We start from the raw sequence: 26,793 nt of genomic DNA, 5'->3' as shown, positions 1-26,793 counted from the left end.
TGTGAATAAAATGTGACAGCCGAAGAAATGCAGAGTTTTATGCAGTGTTAAAAAGCGGGAAAAAAAAGACGGAGAAAAGTGGAATTTGGATCGGATATAATATATGATAGGATAAGGAGAGGATAGAGAAAACTGTAGTGTAAAAAGACGTAATTGACCCGAGATGGAGACCCAGCAGCACAATAATAATAGTAGTCAAAAAAGGAAGACAGAAAGATACAAAACTATAATGTAAAAGAAAAGAATCAGCAAAATTAAAATTGAAAAGAAGAGAGAGAAGCGACCCGCCATTATTGCCCATATTAATTTTTCCGTATATATAAAAATAAAAATAAAAATATAGCGCCCACCCCGAAGCGAAACGAAGCCCCAAATTTGAGCAAAAAGGAAGAAGAAGGAACGAAGCCCCAAATAATAAAACAAAACATAAAACAGCCCCACCCACTCAGTCGGACAAAAACACACAGACTCATACTCATTCATCACTTATTATTATTATTATAGGACTGTTTATTGTTAAAATCTCTCCTCTTTTTGTTGTTGTTGTTGTTGTTGGTGGCAGATCTGGTAAGTTAGTGACGATGGTAGTGAACGAGAGGCCGATGAAGAGGATGAAGAGGAGGATCTTTGCCGATCTCTACGACTTCCATACCTTCCCCACCACTACCAACACCACCGAGGAGGCCGAGCAGCCCTTCAGAATAAAGATGAGAGCTTTTCTGGAGAAACACGCCCACCTCACGCTCTCGCACTCCGCTGCCGTACTTCCCTCTCTCTTTACTTGGCAGCTACTGTTACGAGTTACCTCCCACAGTATCACTCACACTACTAATAATATGCTCTCCCTCTACGTGGTCGAAGAGGATGTTACCCGCATATCATCATCATCATCATCATCATCATCTCGCAATCGCAGATCCGTTTACTGTGATCATTGCTGTGTCGCTGGTAATTTCTTTCAATTTTTAATTTTTTTCTAGAATGAATTATTATTGGATTGTTGTTAGAATCAATGTACTAACACCCAAAAAAAAAAAAATTATATATTTTAAAAATGAAAAAGGATGGAGTGGACACCCGGTGTGTCGTAAGCGATACCATTTGATAATACGGGCAGAGAGTGGGTGTGGGTCATTGGATGATGGATGCCAAGACCATAACAAGTCCTGTTCAAGCTGCGGAGCTCAACTCCATCTCTCCGAATCAAGGTACCTACCTGCACTCTCTCTCTCTCTTTCTCAGAGAGTCAGTATAGTAACTCAGCACTCACACTCCCTTACTGTCTGTCTATCTATCTCGTCATTTACAGGTGTAGAAGTTGCAATTGTGTGATAACGGCAGATGATTTGGAAGATTGGGCGTACAATCAATTTGAAGATCACACTCATCTCCTCCATGCTGTTGTTCACTCCAACGGTTATGCCCACCTTCTTACCGTCAATGGTAGAGAAGGCGGCTCCCTTTTTCTTTCCGGACGTCACATTATGGACTTCTGGGATAGGCTCTCTACATCACTCGCTGTCAGGTCTGCTCTCCCATTCCATATATTCCTATCTATACTATATTTGCAATTTTCCATCACAAACAAAACGAGAGACTGTTTGAGCCTCCAAATTGGCACTACTCTTAGTTATTGTTACATCATATGGAACTCAAATTAAACTCATATGCTGACACTCTGCTCTAGACCTAAGATAAAAGGACTTCTTTTTTTTTTTTAACAAGGTGCTTCCAATTTCGTATAGTGTGCTCAATATTCTGGACCTTGTTGCATATTTTCTTTTCAGCACCATAACTCTGTGCCATCAGATTTCTATTTGATTCTAAGTTCTGCCTCTTTTCAATCCTCTACATGATTCACATATCTGTGTAATAGTTCTCCCTTACCTGAGTCACAAACCAAAAACAAAATTGACAAATTGAACACATACACAAAACACGCTACCTCAAATAACAGAGCAACATGTTTCTCCCTTTTTTCTTCCCATTACAGTCTCCTCTTTCCCATGTAATTATTGCATGATTTGCTTTTGACTGATTAGCGTCATTGAACTTTCATTTGTTTGATCAGGAAGGTTAGCGTGATGGATGTATCAAAAAAATATGGGATGGAGTATCGATTACTTCATTCAATCACCAAAGGTCATTCATGGTATGGTGAATGGGGTTACAAATTTGGTGCAGGAAGCTATGCTCTCACGCAGGAAGCTTACCAGAAAGCAGTAGATACAATATCCAGCATGCCCCTATCCCCATTTCTATTCCAGGGGAGAGGACCCCGAACTCGTGTGCAGGCTGTCATTGCTTTTTACCAGTCTCTATCAGACACTGAATTTGAAACAATCAAGGATCTTTTCTCCTTTTTATTAAGTATGATCCATAAAGCATGTAAGCCATTGGTGCCCACTACATCTAAGAAGCCCGAACTCAGCACCTCTAATGTCTTGTGTGCATGGACAAGGAATGATGTTGAGTGCGTGCAACAAGCTATGATGAAGGTGCTACTTGCAGCAGCTGGTGAAGCCAGCTGGGTGACAAGGCGTGCCCTTAAGGGTGCAATGTGCAAGACAGCATCTCGGGAACTTCTTGATTACAGCCTTAAGCACTTGGGAGGCAAGGTGGCAGCCAATGGATTGGTGGTTCGTTCCTGGTACAATCCCATTTCCAGTGCAGTGGAATTCAGGTAAGAGGACAAAGATTTTTTGGTTTGAGCTGCTTTTGTTGGCTTTTTTTTTGGTGTGTGTGTACATGGAACTGATTTTCTTCTGACTTAACATTTGATAAACAGGCTTGAGCCTTTGAGTATTGTCCACGGCAGATTTGATTTAAATTCAAACTACCCATCAAAAGAGCAAATTGTTTGTGATCTCAAGCTTCTTTATGATTCACTTCTACACCCTGAAACCATGGTCAACTTTAGACCACCAGAAATGCGGGAACATCTTATTGACTCTGCAACTAAGCTTCTTGACTGCAAGCAATTTATGAAGGACTATGAGCCTGATAGAATGGCATTAACAAACCCTTTGTCTATACAACTCTGGTGTTATGTTGAGTTCTCAGATAAGCCTAAAGATGACATAGCTGTACCCCCAGAGCTAGTTGTCTTGCCCCTGAATGCCACAGTTGCTGATCTTAAGAGTGAAGCAACGAAAACCTTTCAAGAGGTATATGCCATGTTTAAAAGGTTTCGGGTGGAGGAATTGCCGGAGTTTGGATCTTTAGATAATTCAATTACAATGAAATTTTTGGTCGGATATGGTGCATCAATTCGAGTTCAAGGAAGATGCCCTGCCAAACATGGGCTAAGCCGTTTCCGGATGGAGAGGGGAATGGAGAGCTGGACAGTTGATTGCACCTGTGGGGCTAAGGATGATGATGGTGAGAGAATGTTGGCTTGTGACACATGTGGTGTTTGGCAGCACACAAGGTGTGCTGGGATTGAAAGTTTTGAAGAGATCCCAAAAAAGTTTATTTGTATGAGATGCTTTAAATTATACAGCAAAGAATCTGAAAAGGACTCTGATTCTAACCTTGAAACTAAAGATGCTGTGTTACCCAGCACATCTTGCAGGGACAAAGCAGTAGAAACTAATGGTCCTGGAGTTGCCTCTAACACGACTTTGACATTTGGTGTGCGTTGATTGTATTTTCTGTATGGTTCCATGTAAATGTATAGTTTCTTTTTGGTTTAGGATTGGTGATAAGGCCTATAATGCCTTATGGGGAGATTGTCAGATTACTTGAGGACACTACCCTTTTTTGAGTATGAGCTCATGGGCTTTTTGACTGTTTTGTTTCATATATATAAAAAGCTCAAAGAAAAGAATATTCTGTTCTATCACTTGTCAGTTGTGAACTTGCGAGTGCATATGTAGCCTTAACCAGATGGCCAATGAACATGCAAATAACAATAACCAAATTTGAACACGCAAATAACAATTACCAACACCTAGATAAAAACAATGTTAAATTTAAAATCTTCTGAACAAAATCCAGCAAGCCCATATTGAATTCAATGAGAAGAGTAGTCAAATTTGAGAGACGGAGAAAGAAAATCTAGATTTTTATTTTTTTTTTGATAAATAAGAAAGATGTATATTCAAGAAACTACCCCATGAAAACATAAGGTAGGGCAAAGAGTACAGAGAAAGAAACAAAAAGAAGAAGAAAAAGACTAGAAAACAAACGGAAAACAACAAAGAGCTAATTACAAAGAAGAGAACTAAGGAACAAAGGGAGAGAGTCACTAGAGGTGAGTCCCCAAGCCCTAGACCAATCAAAGAGAGAACCACAAAAATAAGCAAGCAATTGGTCATCGGATTTGTCCATGTCCTCAAAGGTCCGCCAATTTCGCTCCCTCCAAATACACCACATTAGGCACATCGGAACTAAATTCCAAATGCTAGAGGAGTGCTTTCCAAACCAATTCCACCAACTGAAAAGCATATCTGCAACCGATCTAGGCAAGACCCAAGAAATCCCAAAGGATCTAAACACAAAGCTCCACAACTGATAAGCTTTTTCACAATGGAGAAGCAAATGATTCACCGTCTCCCCATTACAACGACACATAACGCACCAGTCAACAAAATCAAAGCCTCTACTTCGCAGAATGTCTCCTGTAAGAATCTTCTCCCAAGCTGCAGTCCAAACAAAGAAAGAGACGCGCGTAGGAGCCTTAACCTTCCAAATACCTTTCCAAGGAAAGATAATAGGCAAGGGGCTTCGAAGCCTTTCGTAGAACGAGCGTATGTTAAAATCTCCTTTCTTCGTCAATTTCCATATCATACGGTCACCTTGCTCAGAATGAGGTAAACTAGAAGCCAAGGTGTGAAGGAAATCATCCACATCACCCATCTCCCAATCATTAGGATTCCTAAGTAAAAGAACCTTCCAGCTTCTTCGAGCCTCGGTCCCCAACCGTTCGAGAGACGAGGCCACAGAACCCTCTCTATTAGTGGCAATCCCATACACTACCGGGAAGGATAGATGGAGTGGTAAGTCCCCACACCACTGATCTGTCCAAAACTTCACTCTATTCCCCTCCCCTACCTCAAACCGGATATATTTGCTAAAAACCTCCCAACCTTTTCGGATACTTCTCCATAAACCACATCCATGAACACCTCTACCTAGCTTAGAAGACCATCCCCCCCACTCTTCCCCAAACTTCAAAGCTACGACCCTCCTCCAAAGACGAGTCTCCTCAACCCCAAACCGCCATAACCATTTACCTAATAAGGCTCTATTAAAAGTAGTTAACTTCCTTATCCCCAAACCTCCATTAGCCTTAGGAACACACACCTTATCCCACCCCACCAAATGAACCTTCGAATCCCCCCACATGAAGTCCCTCTGGATCTTCTCAATCTTATTAGCCACATGCGAGGGGATAGTAAAAAGAGATAAATAGTAAGTAGGAAGACTAGAGAGCGTACTCTTAAGAAGCGTCAGTCTACCTCCTTTTGACAAATACAACTTCTTCCACCCGGCCAACTTCCTATTAATTTTCTCCAAGATAGGATTCCAAATAGAAGGGGACTTATAGGAAGCCCCCAACGGCATACCAAGGTAGGTCATAGGCAAAGACCCAATCCGACAACCAAGAATCTCTGCCAAGGTATGAACATTATTGACCTCCCCTATTGGAACCATCTCACTCTTCAAAGCATTAACCTTCAAACCTGTCACAGCCTGAAAACAAAGGAGAAGCATCCGCACATGAAGGATCTGCTCTATTTCCGCATCACAGAACAGGATAGTATCATCCGCAAATAGAAGATGCGAGACACATTCCCCTTCACCCCGTCTCCCATCCGCCTTAAAACCCCTGATCAAGCCAGCACCTTCAACTTTTTTCAACATCCTACTTAAGACCTCCATCATGACCAAAAACAACATTGGAGAAAGTGGGTCTCCTTGTCTCAATCCCCTCGAACTCCCAAAAAAATCAGCTGGAGTCCCATTAATCAAAATAGAAAACTGGACAGTAGAAATACAAGTGCGAATCCATCTACACCACTTCTCCCCAAAGCCCATTCTCTTCAAAAGATCTAGAAGGGCCTCCCAATTCACATGATCGTAAGCTTTCTCAATGTCTAGCTTACAAATCACCCCCGGGATCTTACTCTTTACTCGACTGTCAACACACTCATTGGCAATAAGAACTGAGTCAAGAATCTGTCTACCTCCCACAAAACTATTCTGAGACTCAGAAATCAATTGATCTAAAACCCGTTTCAAACGATTAGCCAAAACCTTAGACAAGATCTTGTACAAGCTCCCCACCAAGCTAATAGGCCTGAAATCTCGAATATTAGAAGCATCATTCTTCTTAGGAATAAGGGCTAAAAAGGTAGCGTTCAAAGATTTCTCAAACTTACTATGAAGATAGAACTCCTCAAAAACTGCTAGAACATCACTTTCCACCACTCTCCAACAATGATGGAAAAAAGCCATAGAAAAGCCATCTGGACCTGGAGCTTTATCTCCAGCCAACTCATTAACAGCTAGAAGAATCTCCTCCTTCTCAAATCTCCTTTCAAGCCAACCCCTCTCCAGCCCATCTATCTGATCAAACTCCAAACCTTCCACAAAAGGCCTCCACTCCTCTGTCTCTTGATACAAATTTTTATAAAAGTTTACTACTTGGGCAGCCACCTCGGATTCCTCCTCATAAATCACCCCATCCACCTCCAAAAAACTCAGATGATTAAACCTTCTACGGGAATTAGCCACCTTATGGAAGAATTTAGTATTATTATCTCCTTCCTTAATCCATAGCATCCTTGATTTCTGTCTCCATGAAATTTCCTCCAAGGAGAGAAGTTTCTCAACTTCAGATCTCACCGCAACTCTCTCACATGTCTCAGCATCAGAGAGGCCAAACTCCCCTTCCTTGGCATCTAATAACTTCAAAGCCTCTAATAGTTGAGTCTTTTTGCGTCCGACATGACCAAACTCCAACCGATTCCACTGAACGATGTCTTCTTTCAAAGCCTTCAGCTTTTTGGCAAACACAAAACTAGGAGTACCAGAGAAAGAATGCCGATTCCACCAAGAATGCACTCTATCAGTAAACCCTTCCGACTTTAGCCACATGTTCTCAAATCTAAAAGGGCTTTTCCCCCTCGCCATTCCCCCTATCTCCACTAGAATTGGGAAATGGTCTGAAATAGGGCGAGGTAAAATCCGTTGAGTCACGTCCGGATGAAGTTCCTCCCAATCGGGAGACACCAAAACTCTGTCTAATCTAGACATCGAGGGCTGATTCGATCCGCTAGACCAAGTATAGCTCCCTCCCTCCAAAGGCAAGTCTAACAAATTAAGATCCTCAATGAACTCTGAAAACAATTCCATAGCCGGAGTAAGACGAGAATTTCCCAACCGTTCACTAGGGAAACGAACAATATTAAAATCCCCGATGCAACACCAAGGGACGTTCCAGAAATGATGAACACCTACCAACTCGTCCCACATTAGTCCCCTCGCATTGTTATCTACTTGGCCATAGACCCCAGAACACGCCCAAATGAGGCCGTCTCCCAACCCTTGCCACCGAACAGACACAGAAAAAGAACCCACCAAAAACTCCAACCTCTCTAAAACCCTACTATCCCACATCAACAACACCCCACCAGCCGTCTGGACTGCATCTAAAGCCACCCAATCCACAAAAGGACAACTCCACAGGCTGCCAACCATCTGTCTGTCCATACCAGAAAGCTTGGTTTCTTGAAGGCAGATTACATCACACTTCCACTCACGCAATAAATTTTTCACTATCGAACGTTTTCGAAAGTCATTCAAACCCCTAACATTCCAAGAAAGAATTTTTAAATTCATAAAGACTTGAATTCCCCAACTAATAAAATAGCTCAGCAGCCAGCACACTACCTGCCATCATAATTAACCGAAGATTGCAAATTCCTCAGCTCTCTCTTCCCCTTATCCTTATAGATGACAACTTTTCTAGAAGCTGTTACTTTCTTGGTCAACACTTTGGCAGCCTCCGTCTCCCTCTCAATCTTTTGTAACAAAGCAATGCATAAATCCTCATGTCGGCTCAAAGGCAGCCCCACCAATTTACTAAAACTAGGAAGCCTGTTCTTAACCCATCTAGAAATATCCAACATATTCTCACACTCCACAATCTCATTACCACAATTCAATTCAGCTGACGAAGATAATCCAAAGGGAGTGTTAGACAACAGAGGTATAGAAAAACTTTCCTCTCCACCCAGACCCAAGTCTGGACTAATCAATCCTTCCACCGCCAAAGCACTCACCCCAGGGACAGCACACACTGTCTTTGGGGGTGTCACTGCCAGACTGGGTTTCTCAATATCAAGGACAGCTTCCGTCCTAACAATGGCATAACTCTCCCAGCCTCCTTTATCCCCTTCATTGTTACCCAATACCACAAGCCCAGCCCGGTATAGGCTCCAGAAGAAATCAGCTAAAAAGCATTCAACCGGTGGCCGGGAAAACCCCTTGATAGACTTACCCGGTGTCCCCAAGGGATCATCAGAGCTATTTCCGACAAAGAAGGTTCCGGCGACCTTGCCCGGTGGTAACGAGGGCACGACGGCGCTATTTCCGGCAGCGGAGGAGCCATCGGCCATAACCGGAGGCTCGTCGGAGCTGGAACCGGGTAACCAAGGCTCGTCGGAGCTAGTACCGGGTAACCCAGGCTCGTCAGAGCTGGTACCGGGTAACCAAGGCTCGTCGGAGCTTGTACCGGTGGAGAATGGGCCGTCGGCCACCAACGAGACTGCTGCGCACTGGACCGACTCTACTGGCTCGAGATCGAAAGACTGGGAGAAGATCTTGGGGTGCGCCAGTGTCCACGGGGGCTGGGCCGAAACTCCTTCTCCAGTCAGAGAACTCTCGCCCACTTCAAAAAGACTTGGGCCTGAGAAAACTGACTGAAAATGGCCCACACCAGCTTCGGTCAACACTGGGCTTGAACCTAGGCCCAAAGCTGGGTTAATTGCAACCTGGTTGGTTCCCCGTGGAACCCATTTAAGGGTCTTAGAAGCTTCTTCACTGCATTTCCAATCTCCTGCCCGTACATCCCTTCTGATCTTCATATCTCCTCTTTTCTTTCTAACCCAGAAAACCCGCCTCCTCCCTGTCCCATCAACCTCCACGACAAGACTTCTCCCTGTCCAGCAAGATCTCCTTACTTCTCTCCTCCTCCCCTTTTCATAATCTTTTGAATTCAAACACAGACTAGGACTTGGGAAACGTATCCTATCTGCCAGATTTTGCTCACCTACCTCTACTACCTCATTAATACTTTGCTCCCTCCTCACCCCTCCCACCACCTCCTTCTTATCAGACTTACCCACCGGAAAATCCCTTGCTTTTGTCCCTGCAATTCTCAGATTCAACTCCGTTTTCTCCTCTCCTAGCTGAGTAACCTTCCCCTTGCCTGTGAATCCTAGTTGCTTTAGATTCTTTCTATGCTCTGTTCTTCCGTGAACACCTTGCACAACTTCAGCAAAAGTTCTAGAATATTGAGCCTCCAAGTTATGCCTCCGCACCTGAGGAATGAACTTAGGAAGACCTTTACCACCCTCCGCAAAATGAGAAGGGTTCAACAATTTTCTTAGTTCCAGACCAAAAGCCCTCCAACCATTTCTCTCTTCGCCTTCCGGAATAATAAGCGACCTTCTAGGCCCACCAGCTTTGAGCTCAGTCAACAGCAAGAACTGACCAGAGGAGTTAGAGCTCCATTGAAGAGTAAACGCAGTGTCACCTTCTCTAAAAGTAAAAAACTGTTTGGAGTTCTCCCCAAGGACAAGGTGTTCAATGTTAAACATCAGCCATTGTGCTGCATTCTTTGCAAACTCGCGAGAGAGGCTAATATCATTTTCCATGTGTATTCTCTTGGTTCAACCATGGCAGCACTGCCAGAGACGTGCCAGCCTGGTAAGCCACGGACTTCGGCTTTGGAGGAGTAGCCATGTCTAGTAGCGGCCCTCTAAGCCCAAAGCCAACCAAGTCTTTGTTTGAATGTTTTTGTAAAAATGGAGTGGATCTGTAGAGACCAACAAGCTGTGGTGGCTGGATTCGACTAGAGTGGGAGATGGGGGACTGTTTGGTTCCATGGAGAAGGTGGCCCTGTACTTGGTTTAGTGTGAACTGTAATTGATGAGTTAGCTTTAAATTGCTTCGGTGGCATTTTTAATTTTTAAATGGTGTGTATTATTCGTATTGGGCCACCTCTTATACATTGCAGGGATTGCATATTCATCAATTGTAGGTGATAAGCTCCAATGAGTTATTTAACATTGTGAATAGACTTTCAAATGACAATATCATTCTATTATTATCTAATACAAACAGCAGAGAACAAAAAAGCTGCACTAGAGAAACACTTACACGTTGTTAGTTCCCTCTTTGATGATCAATTTTTGTATTTGTTCCCTCTGGCTGTGTTAACAAAAAACTGGTTCCTTCTGAATGAGGAATTTCTGTTTTGGACATGGAAAGGTGTCTAACAACTTTGTATAGACTTGTATATTTTGTAACTACATCCTTGTACAGACTCAGCAATCTCTCCACATCCCCGACTGTCAGTTCACCGGCCTCTGCATCCATGTAAGGATAACTTGATCCACCTAATGCAATCAAAGGCATTTCAGATCTACTAGTAAAAAATATCCATGTATTCAATACTTTTGTTTTTTCCATTCCACTGAAAAATGAAACATTATAATGTTTCTATGAACTCCAGATGAGAAATTGATATATGGGGTGGAAAGTAGCAACTGCAGTAGTAATATTTATCTCATGCATCTGACATGTGCATCATCTCTCTCACATGTGGAGATGATGCATATATGCCAAATGCACAAGATACTTTCTTCTGCATCAGATAAAGGACAACAAAACAAATAGCTCAATGTAATATAGTATATCTCCTCTAGAAACAAATAATAAATACTCAGATAAATATTTTTTAATCTTCCTTGGAAAAATAAGTAAGGTTTTTTAGCAGTTCGAGGGTTACCACTAGTATCTTTTTCTTTATCATGCATTCTTGTTAAAGTAGGATCTGTTTGACCTTGCAATGTGGGTGAGGCTTCTATTTGTGTCGCTCTATTGGTCTGTGTCAATCTTGCTGCTTGCATGCTCTCCTCAAACTTGATTTCATCCATGGAAAGAGATTTACCATTTAAATCAACAATAAATGTCTTGGCTGAGACAAGATTTGTGAAATAATAAGCTGCTTCTGAGACAAGTTTGGCCTGCCTCCGATACAATTGGATGAATTTGAGGTTAGAATGCAATTGTGGAGGATTGGCCTGATAATAACAAGTTCAAAAGCTTAGTAATACTATTGTAAGAACATACCTTAGTTCTTGCCACAAATAAACAAAAATTAACATTCTTACTGCAAAAAGGACATGGACGATTTTCATCATACATATACCAACAAAAGCTGACATCAACAATAAAATACATGAAATTTTACAACTTAACTGATGACATCAATCAGAAATTGTTTTCCTACAATTTGTCAGGTGGTTTCATACATGTAGGACAAACTTAGTAACAACAGTTGATGTTGAAGGACTTCCAATGTTTCATCTACAATACCAATCATTCAAATTGAAGGCTAGATCCTGAGCAAGAGCAAGAAACACCAAATACAAACCAAAATATAATTAACGTGTTCCTAAGTCCTAACTCAAAAATTACCATACCACCACAAGTAAATTAGCAACTATGCTAATTTACTTGTGGTTTCCATCCAAAATATTCAGCATTTAAATAAAAGAATTGCATCCCATGAAAAAAGAACATGTTTGCTCCATTAGATAATATCTTCATTCACGATAGTGTACTAGTTCATTTGTTTCTTTTTTATTTTTGCTGCACAAGGATAAAGGAGATCAACCACAATTATCACCATAGTTAATGGTAACAATGTTGATAACTACACAGAAGTAATCAACATGGACATTGATCAATAATGATAGCAACTTTAAGTTCCTATATTCATTTCTTTTTTACAAGTTCAATTACTTATTCATTTCAAAATAAAGAATAAAAAACAGGTTTTTGGTAAGTATGGTTCAGTGGGGCTAAAATATCTCTCATTTTAAAGATTAAACTTAACAGATATATTATCAAACAATGTGAATAATTAAGAAACAGAACAATGATTAGCAGAAATGGCTTATTACCAAGGAGAGCTTGCCTTGATCGTAACATATATAAGAACAGGAAGAAAGTCATCTAGCCCTGCTAGGGCATGATTTTCTGACATGGATGCATTGAGCAACAAATTGTTGATGACCCTACAACAATTCATAATGCACAAAAGCTTCTCACGAGGGGCTTTGAAAGTGTTGATTTTCTGCAATTCTTTCTCTGCAAGCTGAGTAGGGAAAAAAAAGTGGAACAATTATGGGTTGTCCTTTGGAGGAAGAGGTAAGATAATTATAACTTACTGTTAATAGAAAAAGAATGAAGACTTCTACTACTTATAAAAGAAAAAATAATACACCTCAGGCACTTAAAAAAACCTGTTGGAAGACAAACTTCTGGGATGATTATAACTTCTTCACACCAAAAAAACTCAACAAGGAAAAGGGGGATGGGGGTTGGGGGTGGGGGGGGGGGGGGGGGGGGGGGTGAGAGAGAGATATAATACACTCCCAGAAATTGAAGGACCGAAGATCATTTGATAATATGATTTTCACCTCAAGGAAGTCTGACCAGTGAAATTTATTTTAGACAATTCTTTACAATTCTATCATAAACTACAAATAGTGAGCTATTAAATTAAAAACCTATTGTCTGTCAAGACTTTATAAAATGCCACACATAATACAAAAGATAAAATACATCTATGTAACACATTTATGCAATAGCATAAACCCTATTTTCCTGCAGACACTATAACAAGGTTTGAATTTGCCTTTACTATTGATTATTTTAATGCAAAGCAACTAACCGATTACATAAGAGTGAAACAATTTTTAAAGTTTATGTATTTATTTATTTATTTATACAGAAGCAAGTAGAACTGGGATTCTGTCTGGAAACAATGAACTTGGCTTACAATCATGATGCAGTGCAATAGCAGCAAAAAATTAAGGTTAATTTGTGAAAAATAAGAGGGGTCCTACCTAATCAAAATATTAGGCTGCATGCCATTGTGTACTCATTTATTGACTATATTACTTATCTGTTAAAGGGAGCTGATATAATACATGTTTCATGGTTTTATTTGGTAGTGCTACTTTAAGAATTTTAAATTATATGTTACAACAGAGCAGCTTAATAGAGAATTAGGATTCAAATTTCTAAGCTATCCTTTTCTAAATGCTACTTGTCTTCACTAGAGCAGTCTCACTAGAATAAAATTTAATTTCTGTTATTGCTAGTTAATATATGCTTTTCCCCCTTGGTGCATCATATAATATCATGAAATGCTCAATAAATAATAGTTCACCTTAGCATCCCCATGGAACTAACAAGCTTAACATACCATGCATGAAAATATATAGCAAGAGTAGTATTAGTATCAGCAAACTAGCTAAACACACATGTTTTAAACAACAAAGAGTAAGTTAAAAATTAGACAAATTTCCCAAAACATAAATAAAGCCAGCATGCCTACCAGCCATGAAGCTTCATTATGAAGAACTGCTGGTATATCTAAATGCTCGGGCTTCAAGAAGTTCTGCAACAAACATATTTTCTCTGAGACTTCACGATCAATCTTTGCATCCTCTGGAACAGAAGCGAATGTCCGTGAAAACAACTTTGTCATGACATACTTCTCTAAACCCTGCAGTATGCATTGTACAACATATGGCTGAATATGTAACTAAAATTTACAAATCAGGCACGCACTTGTCTACGTTTACAATTCGTTTTCCCACAAGAGAACAAGCATATTAGAGTGTATTTATTGTCAAGTGGAAAGAGATATATCCCCCTAGGCCCTAGAGATTCAAATTTCTATGATGAAAGGGCAAATTATTATCATCCTTGTGTAAAACTAAAACTAAAACTAAAACTAAAACACACATACAATGTGTTTAATAAAAGCTTTAAAAAAAGAGTAATTAGCGCTCTATTGCAGTTGCACAGTAGTGGGTACCTCCATTGCAGAGTCAAGTTCTTCAAAAGTAGCAGCTGCCCACAATGGGTGTTCCCTAATGGCTGCTTCCATTGACAAGTAAAAGTCTTGCACCTTTTTCCCATCATTGTCAGGGTTGGGCGTGTAGAATGAAAACGATACAATGAAGCTGGTGGGGGGAAGCAACAATATATATAAGAATAAAAGCAAAGAATCTAAAAGTGAAAGAAGGGAATCAAAAATATAAAATACAAAATTAAATACCTTTTGATGGATCGGACAAGATCGAGGGAAGCTGGGTTTCGCATTCGATCAAGAAAGTCATAGAATGTGACCGACCCTCCTGTTGATGTTGATGTTGATGTTGATGAAGATGAAGGTGCTGCCTCCATTGATCACAACTTCTTCTTCTTCTTCTTCTTCTTCTTATCTTCCTTTTGTTCTGTTTTTTAATTTAATTGTCCCCTCTTTTGATTCATACAAAACAATATAAAATAATATAATATGGAGAACATCTTCCATCCATATACGATGTTCGATGATATATCAATGTTCAAATTTCCAAGTTCAAAGTTCAAACCAACTATTCCCCACTTCCAAACTGTACTGCAAAAGCTCTATGAACACCCAAGACTGTTAGGTTTGCCTTTGCCACGTGACGCATCTCACCATTTTTTTTTTTTTTTTTTTTAATGCTGAAATCTAAAGTACCCCCTCATAGTTTGGGTAATTTTGATTTTATCCCTTCAAATTTTAAAATTTTAATTTGATCCCATAACATTATCTATTGTTTTGATTGTGAGCCCTTTTGTCTTTATCTCGTCTAGGTTGTCCATAAAATAAAATAAAGAAATTATTTTATTATATGTAATTTAAAATTTTTTAGAGCTATTTAATTGATATAAAATAATAAAAATGACATGGCATGATTTAACAGGATCAACTAAACATATGTGATAGACTTAGGTGTTACTTAAACGACATATCAACATGAGCATGGACATAACTCATAAGAGCTCTTAGTCAAAACTATAGGTAACATTAAGAGACCAAATAAGAAATTTTAAACTTTATAGGACATAATTAAGATAACCCCAGACTTTATTGAAACATTTTATTGTCTTTTGTTGTTAATTTAAATATGATTTCATAATGATCATGGGAGAAAAGAAAGTGATTTAAACTTAAGAAATACCAACCTATATCAACTAGTGTTTCTCAACCCAAAAAAAAAAAAAACATATATCAACTAGTTGAACTAAAAAGAAAAATGTAATTTATTAAATAATAATAAGGTGATGGTTAAAATTAAAAATTTAGAAATAATATTTTTTTTCTTTTGTTTTTGGGAAAGGAGTAAGTGATGAACTCAAATTCATCTGAATTAAAAAAAAAATCATAATAACAATTTTAAACTTTTAATATTTAACTTGAGACACTTTTTTATTTATTTATAAAAAGACCATAACTTTTATTTTATTAAGAATAAAATAAAAACAATATATCTTGAGTCACTGCATACTCAATCATATGAGTATATACATGTGTATATTCTATAAAATTCATTTTTGACTGCAAGATAAATATTTCATATTAAAATCATCCAATTTATAGGGAATTTTTATAAATGAAAATCAAAGTTTTATAAATTGAAATAATTTTGTTTAATATAAACAATAAAACATTAAGCAAACAATATTGACCATGTTGTAATTTGCTTATTTATAAAACTAGTGGTCCAATCCGGTCTGGTCCAGTCCAGTGCTAAGTGCTAGCTCAAACTCAGACGACTCACTCCCTCTACTGTCTACTGTCTCCCCTTTCACTTCTACTCTCTCTCTTCGATCAATCTCTCCAATCTCTTTCCTCCTTTAGGGTTTGCAGTCTCATCAAAGTCCAAATCTATGTGAAGAAGTCTGAAATTTTCTGAAGAGAGGTATGTTTCGAAATTTTTATAGGGTTTGAAATTTTGTTCTAGCTAGTCCATTATTTAGTTCTTTTGTTTGCTTTTTATATTTTCTTCGAGGTTTTCATTGTTTGTGAATAAATAAATAGTAAGAAATTGAGAAATTAATAGTTCGTTTTGGTCGGCTGTATTCTAAGAACAGTAACTCCGAGATAGTAAGTAAGAAATTGAGAATTTCATAGGGAATGTGCTTCTAGAGTATGTGCTGGTCTAAATTTGATTACTTAAATATTTTGTTTTTCAAGTTTTGACATTTATAAATGAATGCTTAAGAAAATGATAATCTATTATTCATGGGCTCAAAATTTCTTTTATAAATGAATGCTTAAGGATGTATGTATTGTTTGTAAATATCAGTGTTCTCTAAAATTTAATTTTTGTTTTGTTTTTAGATGTCTGATGTAAGCCCCATGCGCATTGATGGGAGCACCACTGGCCATGGTGATAGTGGTGGAAATGCAACAGCTGATACGTCATCACAAGGGAACCAAGGCCTTACTACTCCATGCCCACCCAATGTGAGTACTACTGCTGAAGCTGCTACTAAGGGTAGAAAAAGATCTTGGGTTTGGGAACATTTTACTATGGTTGGAGGTGGAGATTCTAAAAAAGCAAGAGCGGCTTGTAAGTATTGTGGGACTGATTATGCAGCTACTAGCGCAAATGGGACAAAAAACTTGATTGCACACATTTTAAAGCAATGCAAGAAATACCCAAATAGCATAGGTAAGAGCCAAAGCACCCTAGCATTTGAATTTACTACTGATGGAGGTAGTGGTGATCTTTTTGCGGTACCTTTTAGTGTTGAGGATTGTAGGCGAGCATTAGTTGAGATGGTGATCCTAGATGAGCTTCCATTTAGGATTGTGGAGGGTGAAGGTTTTAAGAGATTTATGCGTGTAGTTTGTCCCAAGTGGACTACAAATAAAATACCAAGTCGGATGGCAATTGCAAGAGATTGTTTCAATGTCTTTTTGAGGGAAAAGAAGAAGCTGGGGAAAGCTCTTAGGGGCCAAAGAATTTGCCTTACCACAGATACTTGGACATCTGTGCAAAATTTAAACTATATGTGTCTCACGGCACACTTTATTGATGACAATTGGACATTGCACAAAAGAATAATCAATTTTTGTGTAGTGGACAACCACAAAGGTGTCACACTTGGAAGGGCAGTTGAATCGTGTTTGTTTCAATGGAAGCTGAAGAAGATTCTTACTCTTACTGTTGACAATGCAAGTTCCAATAGTAGTTTGATTGAGTTCTTGAAGGATAAGACGAAAGAAAAGAAGGATACTCTTCTAGAAAATGAGTTCTTGCATGTCAGATGTTATGCTCATATTTTGAATCTTATAGTTCATGAGGGGTTAAAAGAACTGGATGAGTCGATAGCAAAGATAAGGAATGTTGTGAGGTATGTAAGATCTTCACCACAAAGGTGGAGTAAACTTCAGGCATGTGCGGAGAGGGAGACAATATCAAGTAAAAGTCAACCTTGCCTAGATGTACCAACAAGGTGGGACTTTACTTACATGATGTTGGATAAGGCCCAAAAATTTCAAAAGGCGTTTGAAAGATTGGAGGAGGTTGACAAGAATTTCCTCCCTACTTTGAGAGAGGGGGAGGAGGACGAAGATGGTGATGATGGAAATTGTGGGCAAAGTAAGAAAGGTAAGAACGTTTTTGGGCCTCCGGAGAGGGAAGATTGGATCAAAGTTAGGTTGTTTGTGAAGTTCCTTCAACTTTTTTATGATGCTGCATTGCGGTTTTCAGGCTCCAAGGCTGTTACTGCAAACCAATTTGTTCCAGAATTGATGTTGATTCGAGATACAATCGAAGAGGAGTGTTTAAATGAGAATGAGTCATTGAAGAAAATGGCGATGGATATGAAATCAAAATTTAATAAATATTGGGAGAATCTTGACAATCAAAATTTATTGTTGTATGTTGCAGTTGTTCTTGATCCTCGATACAAATTGCGATATGTTCATTTTGCTTTTAAGGGACTCTATCATGATATTTCTAAGGTGGATGAGAAGACAGAACAAGTGAAAGATGCTTTGGTTCGAATGTATGAAGCATACCTGAAAAATGAGAAGGGAAGGGATGCACAAAATAATATGTCTACACAATTGTCGCAGGGGTCAAGTGGAAGTAGTAGCAGTGGGCCTTTGAGTGTGAGACGATCTTTGAGGATGGCTCAATTTATGAGAGAAATTGAGGAGGAGAATTCTTTAGAGAAGAAGTCTGAGGTGGAAAGGTATTTAGAAGAGGGTTTGGCAAAACTTGATGGATATTTTGATATATTGAATTGGTGGAAGGCTAATTCTTGTAGATTTCCTGTGCTTTCCTTGGTTGCTCGTCATGTTCTTGCAATCCCTGTATCAACTGTAGCTTCTGAATCTGCATTTAGCATAGAAGGCCGTGTGCTTGATCCTTTTCGCAGCTCTTTGTCTCCTAGGATGGTTGAGGGCCTCCTTTGTGCGCAAGATTGGCTTCGTTCTTCTTCTACTCCAATAAGCCTTCAAAAGGCACTGGAAGATGTTGAGGAATTTGAAAAGCTTGACTCAGGTATACATTGATTTTTTTTTCTTTTCCTGTATTATTTTGTATAAGTAATTTCTCTTCTTAGAGCTTTTTTGAGTTTTTATACTAAACAAATTTGTTTATGTTTTTTAAGAACTTGGTGAACTTACGATTGCGGATGAAGAAAATCCTAATGCATCACTAGTAAAACAACAGCAGCAGCAGCAGCAACAACAAGAAGTACCAACGCTAACATGGCCAGAGAATAGCGAGCTTGATCTTGATTGGATCAAGAATCTGATATCGACCTTTGACTGGTCTTCCAAGAATCTACCACCCTCGGAATTCCAGTCAGTACTTCCAGTTCAAGTCTTTGATACTCTGATTCTTGCCGCATCGAAGATCCTCCACGAGGAACCTAATTGTCTCACAATTGATCCTGACAAGTCGAGCACTGTCGTTGTTGTCGGTGACATTCATGGCCAAATGCATGATCTCATCTTTCTATTGAAACAAGCTGGGTTTCCTTCTCAAAATCAATTCTTTGTATTCAATGGTAATTATGTCAATCATGGAGCTTGGGGCCTTGAGACTTTTCTTCTCTTGTTGGCCTGGAAGGTATTTCATTTCTCTCTTATTAATCAAAATTCCAACTTTACTTTGTTACAGTTTCAGCAAGTTTTGAACTTTTTTTTTTTTTTTATAATTTCAATCATAATCTTCTTGTAAGCTACTTTGTATTTGTTAGAGATGTATGGTTTTTGTTAAAACAAGCTATATCCTTCTTAGTGGTTTGCTTAATCTCTAAGTTCCATGTTTGATTCATGTTCATTTTGCAAAGAGTGATGTTATGGATACTACAAATTTTACTACCTAAAATTTTCAAACTGTCACTAGTCACAGAAAGTAATACATAAATTCATTTATTATGCTGTTAAAACCCACCAATCACATTCACCAACATGTCAGTTTGTTAGTTTGTAAACCCTGTGTATTAAAAATTAGTGTAGCCTTAGCATTTTCCATTCTCAAATAATAGCATCTTCTACAATATTTAGCATACATATAGCTTGTTTTTGTTAAAGCTATAAATTTCTAATTATTGATTAAATTGGGGTTAAGGTCGCCTACCAATTACTTCTCAGGATCTGTAAAAGTGAGAGTTTTGTACATTAGATATGATTTTTTTTTCTTCTTAAATTATTGTTTAGTAATTGATGAATTTATGCTGTTATGGGATGATATTCTGGCTAGGTCTTTATGCCAGATAGAGTATTTCTTCTCCGTGGAAATCATGAATCCAAGTATTGCACCTCTGTTTATGGCTTTGAGAAGGAGGTGCTGACAAAATATGGAGAGAAAGGTGAGCATGTGTATCAGAAATGTTTGGGGTGCTTCGAAGGGCTTCCTTTGGCCTCTGTTATAGCGGGATGTGTATTTACCGCTCATGGAGGGCTTTTCCGCAGCATACCTTTGACCCAATCAAAGACATCGAAAGGGAAGAAGAAGAGTCGTAAACTAAGTTCCAACTCTGAGCCCGAGTCATTATCTCTTGGTTCTTTGGAGGAATTATCTAGAGCTCGAAGGTTTGTTCTTGATCCTCCAGTTGAAGGCTTAAATCTGATTCCTGGTGATGTGCTATGGTCAGACCCATCAATGACTCTTGGTCTTTCTCTGAATAAAGAGCGAAACATTGGACTATTGTGGGGTCCTGATTGCACTGAAGACTTCCTCAAAAAGTTCAATCTAAAGGTTATTTCAAAAAACCGTTTTAATTAGAGCTGATATGGCTATCTTGTGATATTGTTCATAATGGGCATGGTTTATTTTCTGGTAATCTCTAATTGCTTAATGGAAAATTTCAGCCTAACTATATATATATATATATATATATATTAATTGATTTATTGCACATAAGATTAAATTTTGAATAAATGTGGTTATCTTTTGTGTCATTTTGATATTCAAAATCTATGAAAATATATATTTCATGTTTGCATTCATATATGTCATTTAATAAAGATATTATATACATCTTATTATCATTATTGTTCCTTTTCCATATAAATGTAATGAAGTAGCTGACAGTTGTGCTTTTCTTGACTCATACTTTCCCTTTTTATTAAGTAGCTAGTTTTAAATATGGGTTTATTTTTTACTTTTATTTTTTGTTATCGCTACTGAAGTTGTTTACCATCTTAACCGATACTTTTTACAACTTCTGACTTGAAGTAAAAAGACAACATAACTTTTTTTTTCTTTTTCTGGACGATACAATATAACTCTTTAATGGCTTTCTTTTGATATGTAAATAAAACTCCCACCAATATGGGATTGAACACTATCCTCATGCTATACTCCTTATTCTTATGGGGGGAGGAGATGCCATTTGGTCCATGGTCCATTGGCAGCTCCTTTAATAGTTGTGTATGGTCATGGAGTTCTATTTGATGGTTATAACTTATAAGCAAAATATGGTTTTGCGGTCCGTCTTGCTTTACTCTAAATGAAACCGCCTGTTGCTGTTGAAAGTGGGGCAACATACGACACTCCATAGTAAAACCATTTATACAGTTTCTCTGCACTTGTTTGTGTTTATTTGTTAACTTATTTGTTGGTGTTAATCTTTTATGGAAACATGCTGGCTTTTAATTTTCAAACTAATATTGTGGTTATCATTTGTTGATTTCATCCCAGTTAATCATCAGATCACATGAAGGCCCTGATGTGAGGGAAAAGAGGACTGGTTTTGGAGGAATGGATGAAGGATATACCATTGATCATGTTGTGGAGTCAGGGAAGCTGATCACTGTGTTTAGTGCTCCAGACTACCCGCAGTTTCAGGTTTCTATAGGCTCCTCTCTTTTTAGATTTGTTGCTTCCATGTGTTTTTTCATGCTTATATCTATATGAATTTCTTCTTGTATGCTTTTACCTAAAGAAATATTTGAATGCGTTCTATAACATTTAGAATGAGTTTTTTTTTTTTTTTCCTTATTGTATTGGAAACTAGTTACTATTACAATTTATTAAATAAGAGGAAAATATTTTGAAATGGGAATAATTACTTTTCATGAACAGTCAATCTTCATCAATATATAGTAATAATGATGGATTGGGGTTCAAGTGATAATCTAGTGATAATAGCATCCTTTGTAGTGCCCCATGTTTTTGGGTTGAATCCCCCCTCGACACTCCCCTTTCCCCACTATCTACTTATAAAAAAAAGGATTAATGATGGAATGTTCCTTCAAAATTTCATGGATTTGCTCATTTTGATGAAACTTCAGAACTCTAGACATTCACACTTAATGAGGTCTCATTCTGTGAGCTCGCACACATATACGCACAAGCATTTATTTTTTTAATATTTTTGATAGGTATACACACATGCATTTCTTAGTTTGATTTAAATGCTATTCTCTAGATTGTTTTATCAGAGTTACATTTTTTTTTTTTAAATAGTTAGAAAGAAATTTTTTCGGAGTTGTATTTATTTTTGGCGAAAACACTATTTTGGTCCTTATATTTTAGTGTTATAATCAATTTAGTCCCTACATTTTAGTAGCAGTCAATTTAGTCCTTATTATTTTCAACTTGCAGTCAATTTAGTCCCTACCGTTAGCTTATTAACAGAAAATGTCTATGTGGCAAACGGTTTGTACCGTTGGTGTTACCAAATTGAAAAATTAAATGAGATGTTGATATGTCTAAATTTTATTAGCTATTTCAGTGATTAGTTGGAAAAAAAACCACATCAACCTTTACAAATATATTTCTTTTCTTTTCCAATTTTTTTCCACTATTTTTTCTTTCAATTTTCCTACGATTTCTTTAAAAATTAATTTTATTTTCCCACATTCTTCATTGTTCTTCTTCCCAAACCCAGAACATTCTTCATTGTTCTTTCCCCAAACCCAGGACAGCCCTCCGTCTCTCCCAATCTCCTACTCCTCACTTAACCACTGGTGCTTGTGCCACCTCTCTTTCTCCCAATCTCCAAATCCGAATCTCATGCCTTAGAAACTAACCTTCTTGGGATTTCTCCTCCTCATCCTCCTCTCCCATGTGGATCCAAATCCCAGTTGCTCCAAATCCAGCCCCTTAGTGGACCTCCGATTCTAATTCAAAATGGTCTAGAATGATTGCTCTATTCAAGTTTGCCAATTTGACATGCAACTCGGATCAGATCCATGTCCTCTTCGTTTGGTTAACAACTGCATATGAAAGTTTTTCTCCTCTGTATGGGTTTCTAGTGGCCTTGGCTACTATACATTCACTTGCTATACAACACAACACAACACAATAACCCACAATTATTGAGAGAGAGAGGGGTTTCCGAATCATGGTCTCCACCAGGTGAGATAGTTATGCACATTCAATGGTTGTTTGCCGAAACAATGAAGAAAATTGTTATTGAAAATAAAATGAAAATTATGTTTGATTAAAGAAAGTTAAAAGAAAAATAGAGAGAGGAAAAAAAGAAAAGAAGAGAAGTATATTTATAAAAGATGATGTGGCATTTTTTGCCAACTAATCACTGACATGGCCAATAAAATTTAGACACGTCATCATCTCATTTAATTTTTTAATATTAGACATGTCAACCTTACAAACCGTTTGTCACGTAGGCATTTTCCGTTAATAAGTTAACGGTAGGGACCAAATTGACTGTATGTTGAAAATAACAGGGACCAAATTGACTGTTATCAAAATGTAGGGACCAAATTGATCATGACACCAAAATGTAGGGATCAAATCAGTATTTTTTCATAAGGTAAGAAAGAAATTTTATTAACTAATAACCATACCATAGAAGGGATTAGCCCAAGTACATAGATAAGATGCTAAAAAGATCATATAAACATTTCAAAAGTCAACAAACTCAAGCAAATTAGAAAAAGAGCGGTCACTAGCAGCAGCCATCTGGTTATACCTGGAGGGTAAAAATAACATCTTCATCTCCACTGTGGATCATTCAATTACTTGGGCTGTGCCCTTTTCATGCAATACTTATTTATCAAAAGCAAAAAAAAAAAAGAGAGGATGTTGTCCTCAACAAATAGTCCACATTATGTAAGAAGGTATTGCATGCCAAATAGCTGCACTTTGATGCCTTCCAAACCGCCCCTTCTAGCATGCCAACAAATCAACCACACTCTTAGGCATAACCTAAAACACCCGAAATAAGGCCAGAGACTGTTATTTGTGACCAATATCACAATGTAGAAGCAAACGATCTATGCAATCCCCGTTTTTCTTGCACATACACCACTTATCCACTACAACCATATTCCTCTTTTTTTTAATCATCCAACGTGAAAATCTTTCCTAGTGCAACTATCCATGTAAAAAAGTTCACTTTAGCTTAAAATGACAGCTTGGTTTCACTGCCAAATTATTAGGTACAACTATACTTTGACACAACTTGTTTTTTGAACAAATTATCCAATGGTAATAAGCTCATCTAAGCATGTTCTTAAGTGTTTTAAATTCTGAAGGTGTTAAATTTGTTTCTTTTCAAAAGCTAAAAGATACTCCTTCCTTAAATAGGTAACAGTAACATATGTGGCCATACTTTGTGTTGTGATTGTAAGCGAATCATTGTAATTGGATATATTTAGTTAACATTCAACATAGCAGAAGAAAGAACCTTAAACTGCTTCTGTGCACATTATGTTCATTGATGGAGAAGGTAAAAACAATCATTTGTAAGAACAGTTACGGGTCTTGCACCAGATTACCCCTAATTTCATTTTTTATTTAAGAGTTGATGCTAAAGAATTTCCATCTCTAAATAGGAAGTATGGATTTATGCCACTGTTGAAGAATGTTTTCTGATTTTGTTTAATTAACCTTGTGTTTTAATTACTGAATTTAAATCTTTTCATATTGTTTACTGCATCATCTGTAATCTGTCCTGATAAAATGTCTTGTATGCCATGCAGGCAACAGAGGAAAGATACAAAAATAAAGGGGCGTACATTGTTCTGGAACCCCCTAATTTTGATAATCCAAATTTTTACAGCTTTGAAGCAATAGCTCCAAGACCACAGGTAGTTAATAACACTCATTTTTAATTGGAAAAAAATGATGATTATTTTCAGGTTTTATACAAATTTTCCGAGAGTCTGAGGATAATCAAAGCGGCAAGCTCCATAATCGCGGGTGCTTTTGCTTTTGTATTTCCTTTTTTTTTTTTTTTTTTTTGATAGGTAAACGTAAAATATTATTAAAAATTATAGCCAACCTGAGTACATTGGGATGTACGGTGGGAGCAAATGCTTTTGTATTTCATATTTGTTAGTTTGTTTTATGCAAGTTATGACTATATCAGAGCTACACTTTCTTTTTTTTTTATTTTGTTGGTGACTGTTTCTTAATGGATGCAGGTGAATCCCTATTATGACTACGTAAATGTGATTGACTCTAATAAAGAATTGGACCTGGCATCAATGGTAATTACTCCTGAAGGTTCATAATCACTTGCTGCATATGAAATTCATTATTTTGAATTGTGCATGTATTTTCTCCATGATTTTGTTGCATTTTAGCTATTTATGTAAGAGATTTCTTTCCCTTGCTAGCTGTTCTTTTCAAATCTAAAATTATGTCTTGAGCTTAGACAGAGCAGTTATGGTAGAATAAGAGGTAGAAATACTTCTTTTTTTTTTTCCTGGGATAAGTTAGGGAGAAATACATGCTTTTAAGATATCAATTGTCCCTATTTTTTTTTTTTTTTTTTTCCCTCGTGATACTAGTTTTGTTTTCAGCCAACCCCAAATTTTGAAACTAAGGCTGGGCTGTTTTGTATACTTGTTTTCATATATGAAAAATTAGATCATTGGAGTGCTCGTTAAATGTTGATAATGAGCCACTCCATTCCTTTAAAAATGCCATGTTAGATAATTTTTGAATTTTAGCTCGTTGGGTTTACAACAGTTTTGCGAAGCTCTCTCAACCTAAGGTATTCAAGTCTCATTGTGAGGAGCCCCATTACTGTCTTGCATCCTTCTTTTTTCCCCCTACCTGTCTTAGTCCACTATGACCATTAATGGTATGGTACAAGCCATTAGAAACTTATCTGGTCTGACATTCTATGACAAAATGAAATCGAGAATAAATAATCTTTACTCATCTCTGGTACCAAAATGGAGTTGCTCAAGTTTAAGGCTTCTTGGAGTTAGTATTTTAAATACGTAATCGGTATTATGTATTGTTGAAGCAGAACCTTGGGGGAGTTTAGAATTAACTGTGTGGAACTAGATGCAGAACTATAGTTTTACTTCTTAACAATCATTCTCTGAATAATCTTATGATGGAGCCGCTGCTCAATGGTTGCAGGATCCTATTGAGGAACTTCCATAGGTTGACAATCAAACACAGCTACAAGGAGGCGAATCAGTGTTCTGATGCACTGGCTAAGTTTGGCACTAGCCAATCTACTGACTATGTTATTTTTGATAGCCCACCACTTGTGGTGGAAAATTTGCTGGCTTTTGATAAATCTGAGCTATTTATAATAGATTTATTTGCAGTTAATATATTTGCACTGTCGTATTATCATTATATGATATTTTGGATGATACTTCCCAAGCTAGTAGCAGATATGTAGATGTAAAAAATTAAAAATGATTTGGTCATGTTCAATGTCTTAGGAGTTCATGGATTTAAGTATATGAGTTGGGTTCAAGTTGTATATGGAGTAAAATTTATGAGTGTACATCACTTAATAACTTTTTACTGGATTCTTCAAATTTATTATTAGATTGCATTATCTCATTTCAAGTTATACGTGGTGTATTTTTTTTTTTTATCAATGTTGCACTAATTAATAATTTATGTTGGATAATTACAAATATATATAGGATGTGATTTTTGATGAGTCAATTGTTAGATTACACTAGTTGCAGGTCCACGTTTTGCATGAGAATAAATAATTATTTTGTATTGTAATATAATGTATAATTTTTTCTTTAAATTTTTTTGAATATAATTTATTTTCCCTAAAACTAAATAATTTTCATTCTGTCTAATTAGGTCTACTTCGGTCTAATTAAGTCTACTTCAATCCAATTTGATCTACTCGGTCTAATTCAGTTAGTTTTGGTCCACCTTCAGTCTATTTTTAGAATTTATTGGATGTGTTTTTTTGATAAATTTACCATTTGATTACTATGCCTCCTTAAACCCT

General features: G+C 37.5%; 3 protein-coding genes across 8 annotated transcripts; 2 read left to right on the top strand and 1 right to left on the bottom strand.

Annotated features, from left to right (window-relative positions):
* The first annotated feature begins 343 nt into the window (after positions 1-343).
* On the top strand, positions 344-3,841 carry LOC126699539 (PHD finger protein At1g33420). Its single transcript, XM_050397425.1, has 5 exons — positions 344-948; positions 1,064-1,208; positions 1,310-1,525; positions 2,072-2,683; positions 2,789-3,841. Exons 1-5 carry the CDS (start codon positions 582-584, stop codon positions 3,642-3,644), a joined length of 2,196 nt encoding a protein of 731 aa, XP_050253382.1. The 5' UTR covers positions 344-581; the 3' UTR covers positions 3,645-3,841.
* On the bottom strand, positions 1,613-14,714 carry LOC126699543 (vacuolar protein sorting-associated protein 9A-like). Of its 5 annotated transcripts, none has more exons than XM_050397433.1 (7): positions 14,375-14,713; positions 14,132-14,279; positions 13,646-13,816; positions 12,218-12,397; positions 11,024-11,318; positions 10,393-10,631; positions 1,613-1,887 (listed from the first exon to the last, which is right to left on the bottom strand). In XM_050397433.1, the coding sequence occupies exons 1-6, from the start codon at positions 14,500-14,502 to the stop codon at positions 10,399-10,401; spliced, it is 1,155 nt and encodes a 384-aa protein (XP_050253390.1). In that variant the 5' UTR covers positions 14,503-14,713; the 3' UTR covers positions 1,613-1,887; positions 10,393-10,398. The 5 variants fall into 5 exon arrangements, with proteins under 5 accessions (XP_050253390.1, XP_050253391.1, XP_050253392.1 ...); XM_050397434.1 differs by lacking the exon at positions 1,613-1,887 and adding an exon at positions 11,368-11,407 and having other exon boundaries at positions 10,280-10,631; positions 11,024-11,261; positions 12,204-12,397; positions 14,375-14,714; XM_050397435.1 differs by lacking the exon at positions 1,613-1,887 and having other exon boundaries at positions 10,280-10,631; positions 11,078-11,318; positions 14,375-14,714.
* A 1,138-nt stretch (positions 14,715-15,852) lies between these two features.
* Positions 15,853-26,391, top strand: LOC126699537 (zinc finger BED domain-containing protein RICESLEEPER 2-like). 2 transcript variants are annotated; one of them, XR_007646811.1, is made up of 8 exons: positions 15,853-16,046; positions 16,469-18,644; positions 18,754-19,217; positions 19,854-20,351; positions 21,297-21,443; positions 24,548-24,767; positions 24,992-25,057; positions 25,944-26,391. XR_007646811.1 is itself a non-coding variant. In XM_050397424.1 (8 exons), exons 2-8 carry the CDS (start codon positions 16,469-16,471, stop codon positions 25,965-25,967), a joined length of 3,483 nt encoding a protein of 1,160 aa, XP_050253381.1. In that variant the 5' UTR covers positions 15,854-16,046; the 3' UTR covers positions 25,968-26,391. The 2 variants fall into 2 exon arrangements, 1 of the variants encoding a protein (XP_050253381.1); XM_050397424.1 differs by having other exon boundaries at positions 15,854-16,046; positions 24,548-24,655.
* The last annotated feature ends 402 nt before the right edge of the window (positions 26,392-26,793 follow it).

Source organism: Quercus robur, chromosome 9 (assembly GCF_932294415.1).
Source record: "Quercus robur chromosome 9, dhQueRobu3.1, whole genome shotgun sequence".
NCBI classification, from domain to species: domain Eukaryota; kingdom Viridiplantae; phylum Streptophyta; class Magnoliopsida; order Fagales; family Fagaceae; genus Quercus; species Quercus robur.
Note: the sequence above shows the minus strand (reverse complement) of the source record. Positions and strands in the feature narration are given on the sequence as shown.

Coding starts and splice junctions, on each gene's coding strand:
- LOC126699543 (XM_050397433.1), bottom strand. CDS start 14,502: ATGGAGGCAGCACCTTCATCTTCATCAACATCAACATCAACATCAACA. Junction 11,319..12,217: donor TTATATATGTTACGATCAAG/GCAAGCTCTCCT, acceptor TGTTATTATCAG/GCCAATCCTCCACAATTGCA. Junction 10,632..11,023: donor TAAAGAAAAAGATACTAGTG/GTAACCCTCGAA, acceptor TGATTGCATTAG/GTGGATCAAGTTATCCTTAC.
- LOC126699539 (XM_050397425.1), top strand. CDS start 582: ATGGTAGTGAACGAGAGGCCGATGAAGAGGATGAAGAGGAGGATCTTT. Junction 949..1,063: donor TGATCATTGCTGTGTCGCTG/GTAATTTCTTTC, acceptor AAAATGAAAAAG/GATGGAGTGGACACCCGGTG. Junction 1,526..2,071: donor TCTACATCACTCGCTGTCAG/GTCTGCTCTCCC, acceptor TTGTTTGATCAG/GAAGGTTAGCGTGATGGATG.
- LOC126699537 (XM_050397424.1), top strand. CDS start 16,469: ATGTCTGATGTAAGCCCCATGCGCATTGATGGGAGCACCACTGGCCAT. Junction 21,444..24,547: donor CAGACTACCCGCAGTTTCAG/GTTTCTATAGGC, acceptor TATGCCATGCAG/GCAACAGAGGAAAGATACAA. Junction 24,656..24,991: donor CAATAGCTCCAAGACCACAG/GTAGTTAATAAC, acceptor TAATGGATGCAG/GTGAATCCCTATTATGACTA.